The sequence below is a fragment of the Bombus pascuorum genome, chromosome 3, assembly GCF_905332965.1.
Source record: "Bombus pascuorum chromosome 3, iyBomPasc1.1, whole genome shotgun sequence".
In the NCBI taxonomy this organism is placed as follows: Eukaryota; Metazoa; Arthropoda; class Insecta; order Hymenoptera; family Apidae; genus Bombus; species Bombus pascuorum.
Window position 1 is genome coordinate 12,340,993 of NC_083490.1, and position 20,793 is coordinate 12,361,785.

General features: G+C 35.2%; 1 protein-coding gene across 2 annotated transcripts in view; it reads left to right on the forward strand.

Annotated features, from left to right (window-relative positions):
* The window catches only part of LOC132905365 (ras-related protein Rab-37), a 176,959-nt gene that overhangs the window by 42,857 nt on the left and 113,309 nt on the right, over nt 1-20,793 (forward strand). For both annotated transcript variants that reach the window (XM_060956578.1, XM_060956577.1), the window contains exon 3: nt 5,551-5,808. In XM_060956578.1, the coding sequence (XP_060812561.1) occupies nt 5,551-5,808 (258 nt within the window). The remainder of the gene's footprint in view (nt 1-5,550; nt 5,809-20,793) is intronic.

Genomic DNA, 20,793 nt, shown 5'->3' on the forward strand with positions numbered 1-20,793 from the left:
AACTTAGTAAAAATTCATTAGCAGAAGCACGTGGTTTCGCATAGAAGTACGAGCACCGACACGCGAGTTCGTAATTCTTCGCCCTCCATTTCTTTTCGGCCAGCAGACCGCCCTGTGTCGAGCCGTGTCGGGACTTAGGGGTAGTCCCACCCCTAACCACGGCTCACAACGTTCGTGCCCCATGAATTTATCATGTTGCTCCTGATAGAAGCCAGCTACCGATTAGGTAGGCCGTATAAAGCGAGAAATTAGCATTCTCGAGGGAGAACCGAGCAGGATCGTGACGCGCCAAGCGTTTAGGAACGGAAGCGCCACGATTGGATTAAATTATTGCAGCCTCCAGCGTGATTGATCACTACCGCTCTCCTTGGGACGATGAATTGATTAAAATCAATTTTAATCTTGTCTATAAACTTGCTTTTATGCTGTTCGATATTCTTCTAAAAGATTTCTTTCTGCTACGAACTCGCACGTTTCAAGTGCTGGTTAAAATTAACAACAAGGATAATTGGACATTTTTTTGAACTATATAGAGTAACTGAAGGATAAAAGTTAGGTGTGAAGAAAATCAAAACAACCCTTTTAAGGACTTTTTCTCACTGTTATAAATGTATAGTAGAATTTCTATGAGAAATTAGGAATTGATATTTTCATGGTTTTCACGCTTCTAGTATTGATAGTAGTAGATAGGTATAGTAATTTTAACACACAGCAAGTAAAATAATTTTTCAACGTCATACAGCTTCCTTTTCTTCAAATTAGATTATCATAAAGTTGTGATATAAATATTCCCTGTAAAGAACATGGAATTTTTTATTTGTTAAAATTCTCGTTCTAGTTTCTGCTATCGTGTAATTTATATTTAACGATAACTCATCGAAAAACCGAAGCTAACGTGGAAGCTGAAATTAAGGTACAACTTTATGGAATTAAAGTCATAATTCCGATATCGTAAGCCATGGGTTAATAAACGAGTCCATTTAATCGAAACAATATTATTTATTGCACGTTCATTCGACCAATTACCGCGTTAACCAACACCGTACCGATTTATTTCATTCTATTGCATCTCGTTCCACTCACTGTGACGTTTTAATAAATAAAATCTCGAAATACGGTTGTGGAAACAACAAGATGTATCATGGAGAAATGACGATTCGTGGAGATACGTATCCGACAAGGTTTCGTTTCTCGACCACGCCACGGAAATTAAATTTTCCGCAAGCAGATCGACGGACGACGAATGAAAAACTTGTCGCAAAGTAAGCAAGTTCTCGGGAAATCGTCTCTGTGCGATCATATCTATTCGATTGAGATTTATCGACGACTAACGAACGTTCGTATAACCAATAACTAAGCAAACTGGTTTACTGATAGCAACTATGCGAACGTTTTTGCATCGGAATGTTTAAACACGCAAGTGTGAAGTTTGATGTTAGTGTAAAACCAGTAGTTTCGGTTAGAACGCGTAATAGTGGCAACTAAGAGCAGCGATAATATAATATTCATACAGAATATAAAACAGTGTAAATTGTAGTATCGAGTAGAAATAATGATAACTCCTAAATATTACTATTACTACGAGTTAAATCTATACTTGATAATATATAGAAATAATGCTGCATAAGAACCGAATAAAATTGTAGCACGTATAAACGAGTGGTTGAAGTTAATAATAGCGTTCTAATGATTATAAAACAAACTATAAAGGTGAAAGATAGTAGCGTTGCATAGAAACGGAAGTGTAAGAAATAGAAATATATAAGTTGATGAATATAATAATAATGAAAAATTCTAATGTAAAATTTCATTTTATTATTCTTTTGCTTGAATAATTATTGATAATAATAGTAATTTGTAATAGAATTGACCTATTTTGAGTATCGAACATACTATTATATATCTACTTAATGATAGTATATAGTAACAATTATTGTAAATAATAAAATTAGTAATAATTTTAAATATCAGATACTCTATTATATAGCTTGCCAGTAATATTTATCTAATAATAATATTCTCAGTTGTATATTATTATACAATTAAATTATGTTATCTCGTATTCACAGTTGCAAGTGATTATAAAATGGAACTAAACACGTGTTGTTTTATCGTTCACCACGATGTTCTGAATGTAGAATCGATACGTTTCTATAGCAGAGGACGAGAGTCATGTATGATTTATGGAAGTGTTCTGGTTACCAGGGAGAGGCGTCGAAGAAATCCGATGTAATCTCTCTTTCGCGCTGAACGAGCTTGAAAGTCGCGTATGAATCTTTCAGAGACGTTGTTCGCTTTCTTTCCGAGTTTCTTCGACGAACGAGCAAACTAAGCTCCAACATGTTTCAATATAAATGCTTCATTCGCCATTTTTCACCCTCTACTTATTTCTTTAACGTTTATTTACGGAATCCGCGTAATTTTTTCTTCCTTCTAAATCCTTTTCTATTTGTCGTTACAATTATAGTTTTATATATTTGAAGCGATTCCTCCATCCTTAGGTATCAAATTTTTAGTCTTCAAAAGTCTGCTTTGTCTTTAAAGTTGTTTTAATCCGTTCGAGCTTTCATATTTCTCGTTTTGTTTCATTGAAAATTAAAATGTTATACCCACCGTTCAAGTCAAGACGTTTAAAACACTTCTTATAGAATATGCGGATTATCTTATAAATAATTATTATATAAATTTCTAGAAGATAGTTTATTAAATGAAAGTTTTATTCCTTCGTCGTGATAATTGATTATTGGGAAAATTTTTGTCTTGCTATTAATGCAACATTTTTTATTCGTTATAAAATATGATAAAGTGATGGTCCCAGCTGTGCTTTTCTCAGCAGTACCTTCCTAATTATTCTCTCTAATGAATAATGAAATTCACTGACTCAATGTCCATTTTCCTAGGAAAAGAGGAATTTTCAAGTTTCAGCTGTAAAAGGCTCTGTATAATGTCTATACAGAAAGATTAATATTTAGCGTTTATAACAGTTAATAAATGCTAACAATAAAATAAGATTCAAAAGTTTGTCCCTCAAAAAATTGTATACAAATTGACGTACGAAATAAAACGTTCAAAGCCTCCAAACAACAATTTACCAGAACTGGTTCGTTTATTATTGCGCAAAATCGCACAAAATGCAGATAATATGAAATGTCTCTCGGCATAGTGTTTTCTATAGCTCTTAGCAAATAGAACAATTTTCCACCAAGGTGCTACCTTTTAAACTGCATTCTCGAAAATATGAACTTGCATAGATATTCGTAGTCTCATTAATCACTGTAGACTTTCAGGACTGTAGATTTTCATGCAAATTCATGTGTTTCATTAATTAAAAAAATAGAATTTTACCATAGCTAATTTTACCTACTAGATATTTCAGGAAGCTCCTGGATTAATTTTTTATTATCTTTGGCATACCATGCGCATGCTGCGTAAATTTGACCTTTCTAATTTCCCATAAACGCATAAAAATCCACGTCCATCTGTTAATCCATTAATCGTGCAAAATTCCATTCAAATGTCGACTTCGTTTCTTCGCCTCATTCTCGCAGCTTCGGTTTCATCAGCAGTCATCATTAGTGCTCGTAGCGAGTACCACTATCGCTTGGCGTTTCGCTAATTGGCATCTGAAGAGATCGCAAGGCCGCGTCGCGTACCGATGGAGATGTCGACCGATCGAAGGACAGTTATTTCAACGGCCAGACACAGCAACGTGGTTGCGTGCGTGCTTCTACGAACTGGTTTTCTCGGTAGCTTTGATAATGCGACAGCCGTGCCTCGTTTTGCTGAGAATTATCGCGGCCCTCTCTGTACCACGAGCGTTTCTTCGCCATATACGCCGCCCCAGCACTGGGCGCGTCCTTCGGATTATAATAAAATATTAAGCGACCGGGATCACCGGTGCGGGGAGTCCGTCTTTCGATCGAGAAGCGACGTCCTCGTGAATTGCTCGTGAATTTACTATACCTATGGCGAGGACTGGGGTGAGATCTGTGTAGGTGGTCGATATTCCCAGTCTGATAGCTGGTTGGCCGTGAGATTTGAGTTAAAACGTCGTTAACCGGACAGATTACGCGGAAACTAACGCCTGTGGGCAGCGTTTTTTAGTTTACGCGAAATGTTTCTCACGTGGGAAATTTCAAATGTGCAAACGGATGATCATTCTTCAACAACCTGAGTATTATTTTCAGTTTGAGTCTTAGAGTCAATCACTCGGGTCTTTCTGTTTGACTTTTTTGTTTTTTTGTTTTAATATTAGTATCGTCTGAATCTGAACCGTATGTTGAAGAAGTATCTTCCGAATCATTAGTATTATTGCTCGGACAATTATATAAATTTCATCGAGGATTTCTTCTTCGTTTAAAAATATTTAATCGATAAAATATCTATTGGTTCGATGAATTAAAGTTTTTGGTCGATTGTAATTTAATTTAGAATAGTTGTTCGAATAATTTCAAGATTGATGGACATTGCACGAGTAATGTAGATTTAAGGTACTATTGTGCTCAAAAGTAGAGGATTTCTGTTCATTTGAAACGCAAGATTCGATGAAATAGATTTGTTAAAAAATGTAATGCGATATAATTTAACTTTCGTGACGTTATAATACACGCGGTAATTATCAACTTCGTTTTGTAATTAACACATTTATTTATGGATATCATCGGTGTACTAATAACAAGTAACAGACTTGATTATTTTTGCATTTTAATGCAATTTTATCTACTCCGTGAAGAAATGAATATTCATTTCATAATATCTAATTCTTATTCACTTTCAAAGCCTACTATACATATGCAATGCCGTTAAAAAATTATGAGAAACGATTGACTTACTAATTTGCAATAGCGCAGAAAAACATCAGATTTTCACATCTAAATAACAAAACTGATAGATGGAATTTTCATAGAGCGCTATAATATTTGTACAACGAATTGCCTTCACTACCATCGAATAAAATTAATGCTACGATAAAACATCTGTTATCATAAAGCAAATATCCCTACATCATATCAACGATCTTTTTATTTATTTCAAAAAATTGTATGTCATACAGATAGTATACCATGAAGGGTAAAAGAAAGTGCAAAGGATAAAAAGTACCAAAAACAGCGCAATTGTAGAAAAAGAGAGTTATAATTGGCAAAAACAATTAAATTAAAAATAATAATATTATATAGATGGTTATCTTCAACAACATGTTACAATTACTACAATCAGGTTACTGTTAATGCAGTGTAGTTATCATACAAATTTCCAATATTCTATAAAAATCACATTTACTCGTTTAGATGACAGAGCTCGAGTTTAACTTTCGGAGAATACTATGTATAATTTACATTACGAATTTCCTTTTCTATCACACAATTTTCACCATAAATACAATACGATGAATTATTATTAATTTGTTATTAAAAATCAGATATCTCCGTATCATTGCCACAATATTTTTATTATCAATCAAACCGAAGAACCGCTCCAAAAAGAAGAACTATATCAATGGTGCCATAATTCATCGTGTGTTCACGTTTCCGGTCGATGTTTCATCCGCAGATCATGATGGGCGACGACAGCATGAGCGACGACGTGTTCGAGGTGGAAGACGATGTCTCCATGGCGGCTTCCAGCGGTTTAACACCGAGGTCTATGGGCCAACCTTTGACCATGACCCCCTCGCCGACCGGATATCGAGACTACAAGCCTCCAGCGGAAGTATTAGACGATAACTATGGCTACTCGTCCAGGGACTACGATAGTATGAGGAGTAGCCTGAAAAGGACCAAAGAAGAAGATTCCGGAATGGCGCACAAGGTGAGTTCTGTACACTTTTTCAATAATTAGCCGAGATTATAGAATAATTGATTTTTAAAGTAATTTCTAAAAATTATCGATATATTTTTGTGGTATATCTTTTGACATCCTATATGTTTATTTTCTGAGAGGATATACACGGGGAAAATGGAGTTTAAATCCGGATCGAGTTGTATAGAAACGCGAACCTTCTTCCATATTATGTGGCGAATGGATTCGATGAAAATGGATTTATAGAATTCGCTTTAAGATCGTTTGAATGCGTTGGAAATTTGGAGACCTTATGATTAAAATGGTATGGCTGGATCGAAAGATGAGACATTTGAAAGGATTTCGTGATGGAGATTCGAAGTTGTTTTGAGATGGTTTCCTTTAAAGGTTTCGAAGTTTCAGTAATACTACGTATTACGATAAAGTTTCCTAGAAATTGAATTATATTACGTAATTGGAACTCGATAGGGTTTCTAAAATCCTGATATATTCTCATAATCCGGGAATTTCAACCTACAAATAATTGCCTGAGTTTATTATTTGACGAACGAAGTTTCAACCACAATTTTCTTCTTCTTCACCACGGATACTTTGTCAATAAAATAGATTTCAGAAAATTGTACGTAACACACATAATATATCATGAAGGGGAAAAGAATGTGCAAAGGATAAATAATACCAAAAACAGCACAATTTTAGAAAAGGAGCAATTAGATTATAAATAACAATATTATAACATGGTAAGAAATGTTGCAATTATTACAATAAGATTATTGTTAAATCAGCTTAGCCATCATACTATAATTAGTATTCAAATACTTTTGTGTGCCACTATAAACAACGACAACTTCACGAAAGTCCATTCGCAAAATAACCGACTTATCCCATAAATCCTTAGGTCCTATTCTGCCTCTTCTGCATTCAATATCCACGAACATACAACTCTCCTAAAACACGTCTAACACCCTGATCTCCCGATATCCTTACCATTGCCGACTTTTACTTTAAATCTTCTTCCCTAAAACCTGTGTCATGCACATCCGTAGCCAGCTCACATCCTGCACACTCCGTTTCTTTCAAAATCTATTTGCCCGACGTCTCGCCATTACCCGCCGATGCAACATCCAACGTTAAGTACACGTTAGCTCTCGCGTGGATATTCCGAGTATTCCCGGCATGTATCCAGCCGAGGAAAAAAATATTCACCGCAAGAACGTCGTTTGATATTCATTACCGGCTCATTTGCATGATGGATGGGACACAACGTTTCTCGGATGTAGCAGCAACAAGGTCAGTCATGCCTTCGTACCAAGGTCAAGCTGGCCTCCTCCCCGTGGCAAGCCTGTGGAATAATGATCGGGAATGCCCGAGGATCGCTGGTACGGCCCCCAACACGATCCACTACGTCCTTCCTTCGGCTTCTTCCTTTTCTTTTCGGCTCTGCTCTCGACAGGGAGACCCGTGCCTATCCCTCTTCCATCCTCGATTCGTCTCGTTCTTCTTCGTCGAACCACGACCCCGTTCACCGCCTCTTTCTTCTCAACGTTTTCTTTAACCATTCTTCTATCCCTTTTATGAATATCCTATCTATCTGCGTGTACGTGTTTTGCTTGTCTTGCCTTCTGCCTTTATGCTTGGCTTTTCACACCAATTTCATTTTTTCTTCCGGTTACATCGTTTTGTTGTTGTAGACCACTTTGTGTGTTTTGTACCATTTTCTGGAGATTTAAAGGGACCTGAGGGGATGAGAATAGTAAAACGGCAAGTATAAGCTTCGATCGAGAAATTTGAGTTTGGTGGGTCTTATTTATTTGCAAGTAGGTGCTATTTTATTTATTATAGTTGAGTAGATTGTAATTGAATAGCGACTGTGTTAGAAATTTGTATTTACAAAACGATGGTTTAAATTATGGCATAGATAAAACTTATTAATATACAAGTATGCTGAAGGATAAATGTAATTTAAAATAGTAATCTACATTGAATATTGCAGCTTTATTGAAGATAAGAAAACATTGTACAACTTTAGGACGGCAGTTCCATTACTATTTGCCTATCATTCTACAATTCTCTTTTGTGTCTCAAATGAAAAAAAAAAAAAAAAAAGAATAAAAAGACAAAGATCTTCACTTCTAATAACCATTCACATAGAGTACGTATTATTATATAATTCTCATTTCTAATGCCAGGAACTGTCTCGATCCTTTTCTGGATATTCCCAAAGAAATAAAACACAATTTCTTCCCTCTTATATTATAAATAAAAGAGAGAAAAAGCAAACTAGCAACTATCTATAGAGCACAACTATATAAATCCAATTCCTAATGCTTGCAATCGTTTCGATCATTCCCTTGAAAAAGGAATAGGATACAATTTTCCCTCTCCCATTTAAAAAGAAAAACAGAAAAATCAGTTCTAACAAGTATTCTCTCAGAACACTGCTACATAAATCTCGAACCTAATGCTCGCAGTTGCCTCGATCCTTTCGTGGACATTCCAAACGGAACACGATACAATTTCCTGTCTGCCATTGCTAATAACAAAAAGGAAAAAGGCAGCCTAACAATCATCCACTAGCAATCATCCATAGAGCGCTACTATATAAATCTCATTTCTAACGTTTGGAATCACCACGATCGTTTCCTGCACGTTCCAAAAGGACTAGGATACAATTTCCTCTCTCCTATTTCTGATGAAAATAAAACAAAAAAAACCAGTTCTAACAACCATTCTCTCAGAGCATTTCTACATGAATCTCAATTCTAACGCTTGCAATTGCTCGATCCTTTCCTAGACACTCCAACGGGAATACGATACAATTTCCCCTCTTCTATTTCTAATAAAGGAAAAAGACAAAAAAAAAAAAAAAAAAAAAAAAAAAGGAAGGAAAAATCAGTTCTAACAGCCATACTCCCACAACGTCAGAATATAAATCTTATTTCTAATGCTTGCAATCCTGTCTCGATCCTTTCGTGGACAGTCTAAAAGGACTAGGATACAATTTACTCTCTTCCATTTCTAATAAAGGAAAAAGACAAAAAACAGGAAGGAAAAATCAGTTCTAACAGCCATTCTCCCACAATGTCAGAATATAAATCTCATTTCTAATGCTTGCAATCCTGACTCGATCCTTTCGTGGACAGTCTAAAAGGACTAGGATACAATTTACTCTCTTCCATTTCTAATAAAGGAAAAAGACAAAAAAAAAAAAAAAAAGGGAAGAAAAATCAGTTCTAACAGCCATACTCCCACAACGTCAGAATATAAATCTCATTTCTAATGCTTGCAATCCTGACTCGATCCTTTCGTGGACAGTTGAAAAGGACTAGGATACAATTTGCTCCGTAACATTTCTAAGTAAAAAGAAAGCCAAAAGATTCAATTCTAACAACCGTTCTACCACAACGCTATCATATAAATCTCATTTCTAATGTCTGGAATCGCGTGGATGCTTTCCTGGCCGATTCGAAAGGAATAGAAAATAAAAGCAGATAGGGATTTTACGATCGACCGGAAGCGATATTCCGATTTGCCTGCGATTACAATGTGTCCGGCGTTTTACGATCAGACAGTGCGGAACGGTTACTGCCCCGATGCCGCGTCTCTCGAAGGAGATCTCGTTTTCTTGTGAGTCGCGAGATATCGTTCCGCGGTGGAGATCGTTAGTCAGGGCTGGCTCGTGCACGGCCGATTCTTGCACGCTTTCGCGTCGAACTGGTTTCACGTTTCGAACGAAACCCGCGTTTATCGGGCTCGGGATCGACCGCGGTTCTCTGCAACCTCGTATCGATAGCAGGGCCGATCTACGGTTTTACGCGGTCGTTCCTACGGCGTCGATTGAATTTTAGAATCTATTTCTGAAGCCCGGTCGATGGACGCGTAGTATCACGAATGAGTATCTGCATGGTTTCGTCGATTCGTAGTAATGGTATATGAATAGAATTTAGTATGTTCTTAGTATAGCAGATTCGGATATACGCTATCGGCTATAGTTATCAGGGCATCTGCTGATATCTAGTACAAATTCGATGCCTTTTATCGCTTCCATTTTCCAGTTATTTTACTACAGATGTGTTGTTCCATTCGCATTAAATATGTTTTATGACGTAACGCACCTATTAAATGAAGTAACATTCGTTCGAATTTTCGAATAAGTGTGCTAATACTTACGATCGGCAGTGTATGTGATTATGATAAGAGGTAAATGTATAACGATAGCATTCGACTCGACTATTTCTCCAATATGTATATCATATTATGGGGCATATAACATCATCTATATAATATTGCGAGGGAATGTAAAGTAGGATTCAAGTAGTTTTGAAAGATTCTATTATAGTAATTCATGTACAAAACTCGAATAGATCGCAACGTTCTACGATAAAGTAGGGAAATAGATTTTATACGAAAATTATCCGAAGGTTTTCTCTTTCGTTATATTTATCTGTACGTAGAGTAAATAATGCAAATTCAATTAATTATGGAATACAAATTATTGGAAAGCAAATCATATTATGAAAGAGCTAAATAAATACAACTGTCGTTTGGTTATCTTTGTTTAGATTCATCGCTAGAAATATCAATAGAATTTATTCCTCCTATGACGTATTTTAAATACAGAGGGTGCCTGTATTTGTATACTCTGCTTAAATTACATCAAATGATATATTCAGAGAAGATATTGATATTGCAAAAAGGATTATTTGTAATTTCTAATATTACCTTCAATTTCCTCTCATCATCTTGACTTTTTATCTCATTTTGCACATACCAGTCCAACTACAGAAGGCACAAGAGCACGTTATATTTCTACTAATTAGTCTAATTATATTATTCGTTCCAGTAATACTATTCACGAATCTTTACTGATAGCGGTAATTACCGATAATTTGCTTTATCTCTGTCGTCCACATATTTCCTAATCAATTCTTTTATTTACATTCAACATACCGTCAACATTATGTTTATATTAATTAAACATTATTTATCGACCCGATACGATGTAAAGCATTTAATCATATTCATACAGTGCAAATTCTATAGATTCTTAAATTTTTCTGAAAGAAATAGCAAATAACGTGTGAAGAATAATTAGCATCAATATCCGAAACATCTAATGAATACCTTCATAATATTCTAAATTACATAACATAAATATGATGTACTATAAAGTATCTAACAAATATCAAATGTTCGTCAAACAATCGCTGTGCCAAAAATTGTGAAAAAGTCTCCACTACGATAACGAAGGAAAGAGCATCGTTGGAGGTGCATGATTCGCGAAGCGTTTTCAGGATGTCACGGCAATTAACGAGGGAATCCTCGGGGTCTGATTCGAGGGAAGGAGCCAGAACTGCTCCAGTGATCGGCAGGGCGAAGTAAAACCGGTAGGGGGTCCACGGTCCCGAGCCGGTTCTTGCCTCGCATTTTCTTCCAGCGAGTATTCACTCCTATAAGGGATAATTGAAGAGCTGGGTGCGCTGCAACCGGCTGTACTGTTGCAAATCTTTCGGCAAGAAGGGAGGCTCGTGCACTTTACAATCGATTCGAGAAACCACGTTCCTTTTGTTCTATTTACTATCAAGTATCTTTCGGATACTATGTGGTTCGTCATCGTCATGACTGGACTGTGGATATTTATACAAATTCGTAAATACTTCGATGAAGCGGACAATTAAAAAGATGGAGCTCAGGTAGAAAATTGCTTTATCTATTAAATATTATGAAGCTTTGGATATTTTCTATATATTCTGTGTACTACGTGCATTCTGTACATTTTTACATTTTCATATTTAAATGTATCAAAATTCGCAGTCTATGACAGTGTCAAACGAATTCATTGCTTCTACTAATCGATGGATTTTCTAATGTACAATTGTCTAATGCTCATAAATTATTAAGCTTCTTAAATCTGAAACTTTTCTGAAATTTACTAATCTCAAACGTAGAGCAACTGCGCGTAATGAAATTTTCGAACCATAGCGTGATTTAGTGTTTCTTATGATACGTATGATTGATCGATATCGAGCCCATTTTCTAATTACAATATCCATTTGTGCAATAAGTATCCATACGCGCAGTACAATATAAATCAAGTATAATTCAAGTATAATTCTAAAAGATGCAAGAAACATTTTTTGAATAAAAATATTCTTGGGTATACAAGATTCATTTTGCGAATGACCAAGTTCAACGCTCGATAGCCATATATGAACTATTTTGAAAATGGTGCAAGTCCATTTTTTATTGTTCCAAGAAAATTAAAGGTTGGCATATTAGTCAATTGGAAAATATAAAATAATTATGTCAAGTCTAGCAATGTTTCTACTAATTCATCAATATGTAATGTCATTATATAAATTTCTTTTAGACGAATTTAACTAAAATAATATATATTTATGGGCTGTAAATGGACTTATCACTTTCAAAATAAATAATATTGCATATGTAAGTGTATTTTCGACAGATAATTAAAAGACAATTATTTTTTTTTCTCACGCAATTTCATTATATAAATTTCTTTTAGACGAATTTAACTAAAATAATATATATTTCCGGGCTGTAAATGAACTTACACCACTTTCAAAATAAATAATATTCCATATATAAATGTATTTTCGACAGAGAATTAAAAGACAATTATTTTTTCTTCTCACGCAATTTCATTATATAAATTTCTTTTAGACGAATTTAACTAAAATAATATATATTTCCGGGCTGTAAATGAACTTATACCACTTCCAAAATAAATAATATTCCATATATAAATGTATTTTCGACAGAGAATTAAAAGACAATTATTTTTTCTTCTCACGCAATTTCATTATATAAATTTCTTTTAGACGAATTTAACTAAAATAATATATATTTCCGGGCTGTAAATTGACTTAACTACTTTCAGAATAAATGGTCCATACGTAAATGTATTTTCCACAAAGAATTAAAAGATAATTATTTTTTCTTCTCACGCAATTTCATTATATAAATTTCTTTTAGAATTTGACTAAAATAATATATATTTCCGGGCTGTAAATTGACTTAACTACTTTCAGAATAAATGGTCCATACGTAAATGTATTTTCCACAAAGAATTAAAAGATAATTATTTTTTCTTCTCACGCAATTTCATTATATAAATTTCTTTTAGAATTTGACTAAAATAATATATATTTCCGGACTGTAAATTGACTTAACTACTTTCAAAATAAATGGTCCATACGTAAGTGTATTTTCCACAAAGAATTAAAAGATAATTATTTTTTCTTCTCACGCAATTTCATTATATAAATTTCTTTTAGAATTTGACTAAAATAATATATATTTCCGGGCTGTAAATTGACTTAACTACTTTCAAAATAAACGGTCCATACGTAAGTGTATTTTCCACAAAGAATTAAAAGATAATTATTTTTTCTTCTCACGCAATCAGATAGGTAAGAGATCCTCGTTAAAGAAAATCCATCGCCTGAAGTAACCGCCATAGAAGGCTATAGACGATTAACCTAATTCAGACCTATAAACCATTAAGAGGAACATTAAATTAAAGAGCAAACAGCGTGGACCAACGAACGATCTTCGATCAAGTGTATATGTTATTCCAAGTGTTCATGGTTCTCCAGGTTCGATCAATAGGCTGATTCACAGCACTCGACACAGTAGAGAGGTAACTAGACTGTGTGGGTGGATTAAGAGCACAATTGGCTATGGTCGAGTGTTTGAGCCGGACGGTGCTACTACTGGAATATGATTAAGTCGTTGCTCGATACATTGCGTCGTTGTGGTATTAACGTCGAATCCGGCTGATTTTGACCATTCATGGGGAAATTACGTGTTTCCGGTTGCATCGTACGCATCGATCGCGTTTCTGTATATCGAACACTGAATTTCAAACGACCACAGCCAGAACTTGCAGCAAGTTTGTTGATCTTTGGTATTAGCAAATATTAATTCTGAACTTGACGAGTATCTAATTTGTATACTTAATGCATTTATTTCTAATTTACTCTCATTTTAATAATTAATATTTAATAATTTTAATAATTATTTCTAATTTTTCTTCTCTGTAGTTTTACTTAATTATCCGATTTAATTTTTCCTTGATATATCATTTGTATGTCGATCACGTCATTATTGATGCATATTGTTGTCACGTCCAGCGACCCGCGCGATCCGTACAGCAAAAGTAAAATTGATAAATTCTCTTAAACTAAGGTAATTTGAAACGTTTATTCGAAACCGTGTTTACAGTATTTGAAGTGAAAGGCAGTTAAAGCCGCTAAAAGCTATATCTTGCGAAAACTCATCTAACTATATTTTTATATTATGTCTTTATAACGATATTAAGACAATTTAAATTGTAAACAAATTCGGCGGTTGAACAAACGTTGGGGATCTCCCCAAACATTTTTAAAAGAAAGACCCCGACGTTTTTTCACCTCCGAAGGATATAAATGTAGCGACTCAGAGAAGTCAATATGAGAATATTTACCGTTCGGTTATCGAGTAAATTAATTGCCGCTCGTCTATCGAATATTATAGATTAATTATTCGTTCGTCTATCGAAGAGTCAGTTATCATTTTGTCTATCGAAGAGCTAGTTATCATTTTATCTATCGAAGAATCATCATTTGTCAACCGAAGAATTTTATATCCGTCAGTCAATTGTCAATATCGAAACTGAGTAAGATTTGAATAAATCATTGTAAATTGTTAATTTACTTTCGAACAACTTTAATCCTCTCCCGTGCCAGTATTACCGCACATAGTAAGTTAACCGAAAGTGGAACTTATTGCCAGTTGCATTAAACGTCAGTTGACGCTACCTTCTCGTCAGCGACTGAACAGAACGTAACAATTGTACCATACTAATTTTCAAAACGCTGGGAACTAATGGAAATTTAGATTTAGAATTCTATACCTCAGCATGCCTAACATAACTAAAGAATATTTCCTTTCTTTTTTAATTTAATATTATCTAAATTTCGTCTGTGATCCTCTGTAATCTTCTTACTTCTCCTGTAATAGAATCAAATGGCTGATACAGTTCACTAATAGTATTGATCTATCATATGACACACATCAAGCAAAATCAATTCTAAATCAAAGTATCCAATTTGAAATATGAACGCGAGCACTAAGAAGAAAATCAAGTTCTCTTAAACTGGAAATCTGAAATCACCAATTTTATTTATTCTCTAAATCGAACGAAATCATTGCTGATACAATCGTTAAAAGCCAAGTTCCTATGCCACGAATCTGAATTAACCAATCCTGATCACGTTTCTTCTTATCTTCGCCTGATCTCATGCTGAATCAAAGTTAGCAATTTCAAAGGCCAATACGATCATCAGAAGCAAACCTGATGTTTCTTAAGCAGACAATCGCTTTACCTGCTATCACCATGAATTTGTACCAACCATATAACCATAAATTCACCTAATCTCGCGTTAAAACAGACAACCAATTTCAAACGCGAATACCGTCAGAAACAGAGGTAAAAAATCGCTTTACCTGCGATCGTCACGAAACGATAAAGCGACAAAGTGTCTCGACTCGTTCGTTATTTGCCAACATCGGGAGGAAACCCGCCAGCCGGAGATGGGAAGGAGGAAAAAAGAAAAGGAAAAAGAAGCTGGAGATCAAGCGGATTTTTTCCGCGTGCACCAGCCTGGAACTCGGCTAGGAACTGCGCTGACCTTAAGCGGCTGTGCATTTGGCGGGCTCGCGCAGTTGCATACAAATTGAGTTAGCGGCCTCGTGGTAATGAAGGAAGACGAGAACGAGCCGACGAATGTACGAGAGGACAGGAGAGAACAGCGAGCGAGTGTACGCTCCAAGGAAACCGCAGGATTACTCGTATCTTCAATCTGATTATTTTTTACTTTTCTTCCTCTTAAACATTATTTTCATTCCGTTGGCCACGTTAGCGTTTCTTGTCTTTTTCTCGCGTAATACACGTTTTCTTTTCGATTTCGTAGCTTTAAAATTCTAGATGGATTCAGTGGCTCGAGAAGCAGTTTTGTGTTAGATCTATCCGTATAATTTGGAGTTTTCAGTTGATTTGACCTACTGGGCCAGCTGCGAAAGATAAAAGTATATACTGTTGTACGAACACTGATGCTTTTCTTTCATAATTGTTATTTAGTCACGATATTCAGTAGAAAATAGCCGATTTTGAGGCAATTTTCCTCCTGTGCTTCGTAAGTAGAATTGCGATTAAACGAAAGACACGCGAGTTTTTCTTACGTTTCCCTTTATATTTTAAAGACTACTCGACGCACGTGAAAATTGTATTAAAATTACCTGTGAAACGAGAAGTGTTTAATTGAAAGATTGCAAATTAGTAAAAAGTATAAAAAGGTTAACTTTCTTGGTTAAAATTATCATATAATATCGAAGCCCTGTGATAAATGATAATAGTCATTTCGTCAGTTACCAAATTTTGATACATTTGCCAGTCTTTGCACGGTCAATTTTCCAATTCATGAAAATGGCCGGTCGCCTTCTGAATTTTCTGCCATGATGCACGTAGGCTCTGACGTTACGCACTGTGGCTGCCAAATACGTACATATCGTATTTCTATGCTACACGAGTTGTAAAACAACTGTGGAAAGCACTGGGCACGACATCTTCAACGTTCATCGTAAAATATACCAAGAACTACTGGGTTGTTCGAAAAATTCGTGGCGATAGTTAAGAAAGATGTCGCTAGAATTAAACTTTCGATTACTTAACAAATCTTCTCTTGAGAAATCGTTCCTCTATTTCGCTAGTGGATTCCTTCGAATAACTTTCACAGACCTGTAAATTATTTTATTTCTTGGCCACATCTTTCGAATAAGTCTCGCAAAGACCGCGATAACGAACAGCAAGATGATATCGTACTCGATGAATGAGACAAATAGAAACGAACATCCGAGTTACAAATTTCTTGGATGTTACGAGCTTCAACGTTGTCTCGCTAAAAACTGCAACCTCCTTTTATTATCGAATTTTCTATACTTTTTGTAAACTCATTTTAGTATCGAATTAGAAGCAACATTTGTTCCAAGGTTTTGTTACTTCATAGAAATTTTCAATAAAAACACTACGAACTTCTCCATCAATCCAACACTATGACAGGCCTACGCTATACTATTTCTGCGTACGTATAAACGTAGAACCAAAAGTACGTACGATATCCATTGAAGTATTTCTTCGCTTCTCCGCGAATTACTATCAACGCGAAAAACCATCGAGGAATTTCAGCGGAAAAAGGTTTGTACACCTTATGACAGATAGGTTAGACTCTGGTCAGTTCTTTATCGAAGAGCGTTTATCAATTTACAATTCCCAGTTCGGGGAGGCGGTGCATGGAATACCAATGGATCGCGGACGCGAAAAACGCGGCTTGAATCGTCGGGTTCGTCTGGAAGCAGCCGGTTGCTCGGATTCACGATAAAAGGAGAATCAACCTTTTCGATCGGGCAATGACAGGTGAAACGTGGCTACAAGAAGGGCTAAGTAACCGCAGGGACGTTTGCCATTTTTAGGGACATTATCGTCGCTTCGAAGGAATGTTTTTTCAGATTATGTATAATGGAAATTGTAGATGTAGCGGCTCACGAAAGTATTTGACCACTTTTAGAAAACACAGGAAACTTTTTGAAAGTTCGTTAGGACTGTAATGCGACACGATCATCGTGATTGTAATAGTAAAATATTATACCAATCTGAAAGCGTATGTACAAGTTACCAAACATTTATCGCGAACGTAGATTTGGCGAAAAATTAGCATAGAACGTGAGTAGTAGTTTTGAAGGTAGAATCAGAATGATTCAGATGATCGTTGTTACATTCCGTGATTTATTAACGTAGTGTGTAATTGAGTGTTCAAATATTTCGGTGAGCTAGAAAAATTTACCGAATGTCCAGCTGGACAAATTGTAAAATACAAATTAAATAATAAAAAAAATATTCTGGTGAGCTAAAAAAATTTGCCGAATGTCCAGCTGGACAAATTGTAAAATACAAATTAAATAATAAAAAAAATATTCTGGTGAACTAAAAAAATTTGCCGAATGTCCAGCTGGACAAATTGTAAAATACAAATTAAATAATAAAAAAAAAATATTTCGGTGAGCTTTGCCAAGTGTATACTTTCAATAAATATTTTGTAACTTCTACGTACATTTTCAGATGTATTTCAAATTCGACCAATATAACCACAATTGTTGTGTCTCGTTCCACTGCTAATGAAATTTCAAGGTGTTTTGCATAACATATACGTAGATAGAAATCTTTTAGAATTGTTAGAATATTTTTGTTAGCTACCGTACATATTAAGTGCGTATTAATTTTTGCGTCTGATCTTATCTCAGGTAACAACATATAATTAGTAAATATCGATAAAAATAATAATCGACGTTAATTAATATGAATGAGAAGACAATTATCGAAAGTGGCTTTGAAAATATAGAGAAATTATAGAGACACTTAAGATAAGTGACTTAATCTTAGAATGCTTAGAACATGTTTCCAACCACATTCTAAAAGTTTCTATAGATTTTATGAAATGTCAGCTATTTATCGGAGATACGTATGAAACTCGACTGATGCAGACATTTTCCTGTTTCTGTTGGAATACAACGATATTTCACGCATAAGCATAAGTACCCTTACACAGGCACCCACACAGGCATTGAACAGGACATTTACACAGGTCATACTCATTACTGTATAGAGAGTGGGACTCAAAATATTGAAGGGATCATGGGTTACTACCTACGTCTAGTCTGAAAGTAACTGGCCAACAATCAACAATTCTTACATACGTTGTTAATTATATCGCTCGCTTATATACATCAGGTTCTGTAATTCTGTCTAATAAACATCACTGAATATTATTTCAACATAAACATTGTGTCTTCCACAGATTATTAATCTTAACTTCACGATTAAATTCCAACAGTTTCACTTTCAATTTAGCCTAACGTTTTGACCTCACTTATGGCTAGAAGCAAAGAATCAACGATAGAGAAACCTTGCTCCGTCGTAATGTTGAAAATATTAGGTTGCCAACTAAGTGATTACGGATTTTGTCAATATCACCTAATGACAAAATCCGCAATCATTTAGTTGCCGACCCAATATAATAAAAATATCTATCTGTCGATTGAATTGCACCAAGCGTCCAAATACTTGCGCACGGTAGTGCACGTGTTATTGGATCGTGCAATTTATCGCGATTGTGTGGGTGACTATAGCTCTTCGTCAAGGTAACCAGCGAGATTTTTGTGTTACCAGGGTGAATCAATTAGATTTCATTCGCGAATCGGGCGCTGGCCATCCGACGTCCTCGGATCCATAATACATAAAGAGGCTGTCGGCTGGGATTTGCAATTCCGAACGGTTACGAAGTTAGTTTGCCCCGGTAATGGGCGAAGAAACGCGGCGGTCGAGTAATAATTTCGTTCGACTATCGACCATCGCAAAAAGGGGGTTGCAGCGGCGGATCCTTCTTATTGTTCGCTCGTAATTGAGTTTTTCGCTAATATATTCTGCGAGCGTTCGATCTGGCTGACGCTCTCCTTTCCGGCTTTTTGCCGTTCGCCAGCGCGCGATATCCGCTCGCGCTTTTTTCTTTGCCGAGCTTTAAATTAGAATCTACTAGAACGTGGACCGATGTAAAGCAACTTTAGATTATACTGTTAGAAAATAGATGTGTGTACATCTGTATCGTACGAGCGAGGAATGAAAGAGAGGAAGACAAAAGGTAAACGCCATGAGATGAGATGTTGAATGAATGTGCAATAAAACAAAATCTTTCCTGTTTGAGATGTAAAAGAGAATAGAGTGGTGTTCGTTAATACTTCAAGTTGTTATGTTACATATAAAATAATTATTCTGTTATATATTGTTCAGGTTATTAGACGTATGTGAATACGAAGAAATGGATAAATTGTAAGGTAGAAAATATATTTTGAATATTGAAGTGTAAATACAAATTGGAATATAATTGAGCTGATCCAGACCCGCACGCTAGCAGTGTTACCCTATGACTGAAAACCCTGAATCTATTGTTTATGGTTTGTCTTCGACACAGTCTTTTGTCTATACGTCGATGGCTTCAGTAATTAAGAAAACTAAAAGACCAGATGTAGAGTTTTCTTAGAAGTGATGACCACTTCAACATATACAAATTTTGTATTTAATAAAACGTTATATATTATTCCTTTCACATATACGTTGCATGAAACGATTGGAAATGGATATGGAATTTACTGTATTAGAATGTAGAGAGAAATGAAGGAATTTCGTGTTACAAATAGTATTGGATGAATAAATTGGTACAAACAGTATTAAGGTGTTGGATAACGAATAATTTAAAGAGTCTAAATCATAGTTATAAGTAGTGTATACTAGTGTATATCGGAGGCCAGGCAAGAAATGGTACTGATATAATTTATAGATTATAAATACATGCTATGAAATGTATATTGCGGCATGTTAAATCTTAGGTTATGCATAATAATAAAGTACGTATAATCGTATAAGGGATTAGTAAGTAGAAACTATTCGTAAATAGAAACGATATAAATTACAGACTATAAACAGCGTGACATTAAGCATCAGATTATGAATAATAATAGTTTCTTTTAAATTTGTAAAATAGAATTTCCGTGTATGTAATCAATTTTTGAAAGGAGAGCTGCATTTATGAAGCAGAGGATATAATGGTAAAAGTTGGTAATGATATCAGGCAATGAAAGTTCCACATGCCGCGTATTGCAGATTCTCTGCCATTTTGTTTAGCCGCGATACCAAGCTCGACGCATATTCAATTAACTAACTCTCAAATTGCGTTTGTTCCTTGTTACCGCATGAACCTTATTATTAAATTAATAACATCCCCGGTGTCTAATTTCGAGGAAATTTGGAAGCCAATAGACAGGATGTAACGTTAAACCTTCTCGTATTCATTTTTCGCAACTGGTAATGGAATTACGATTATG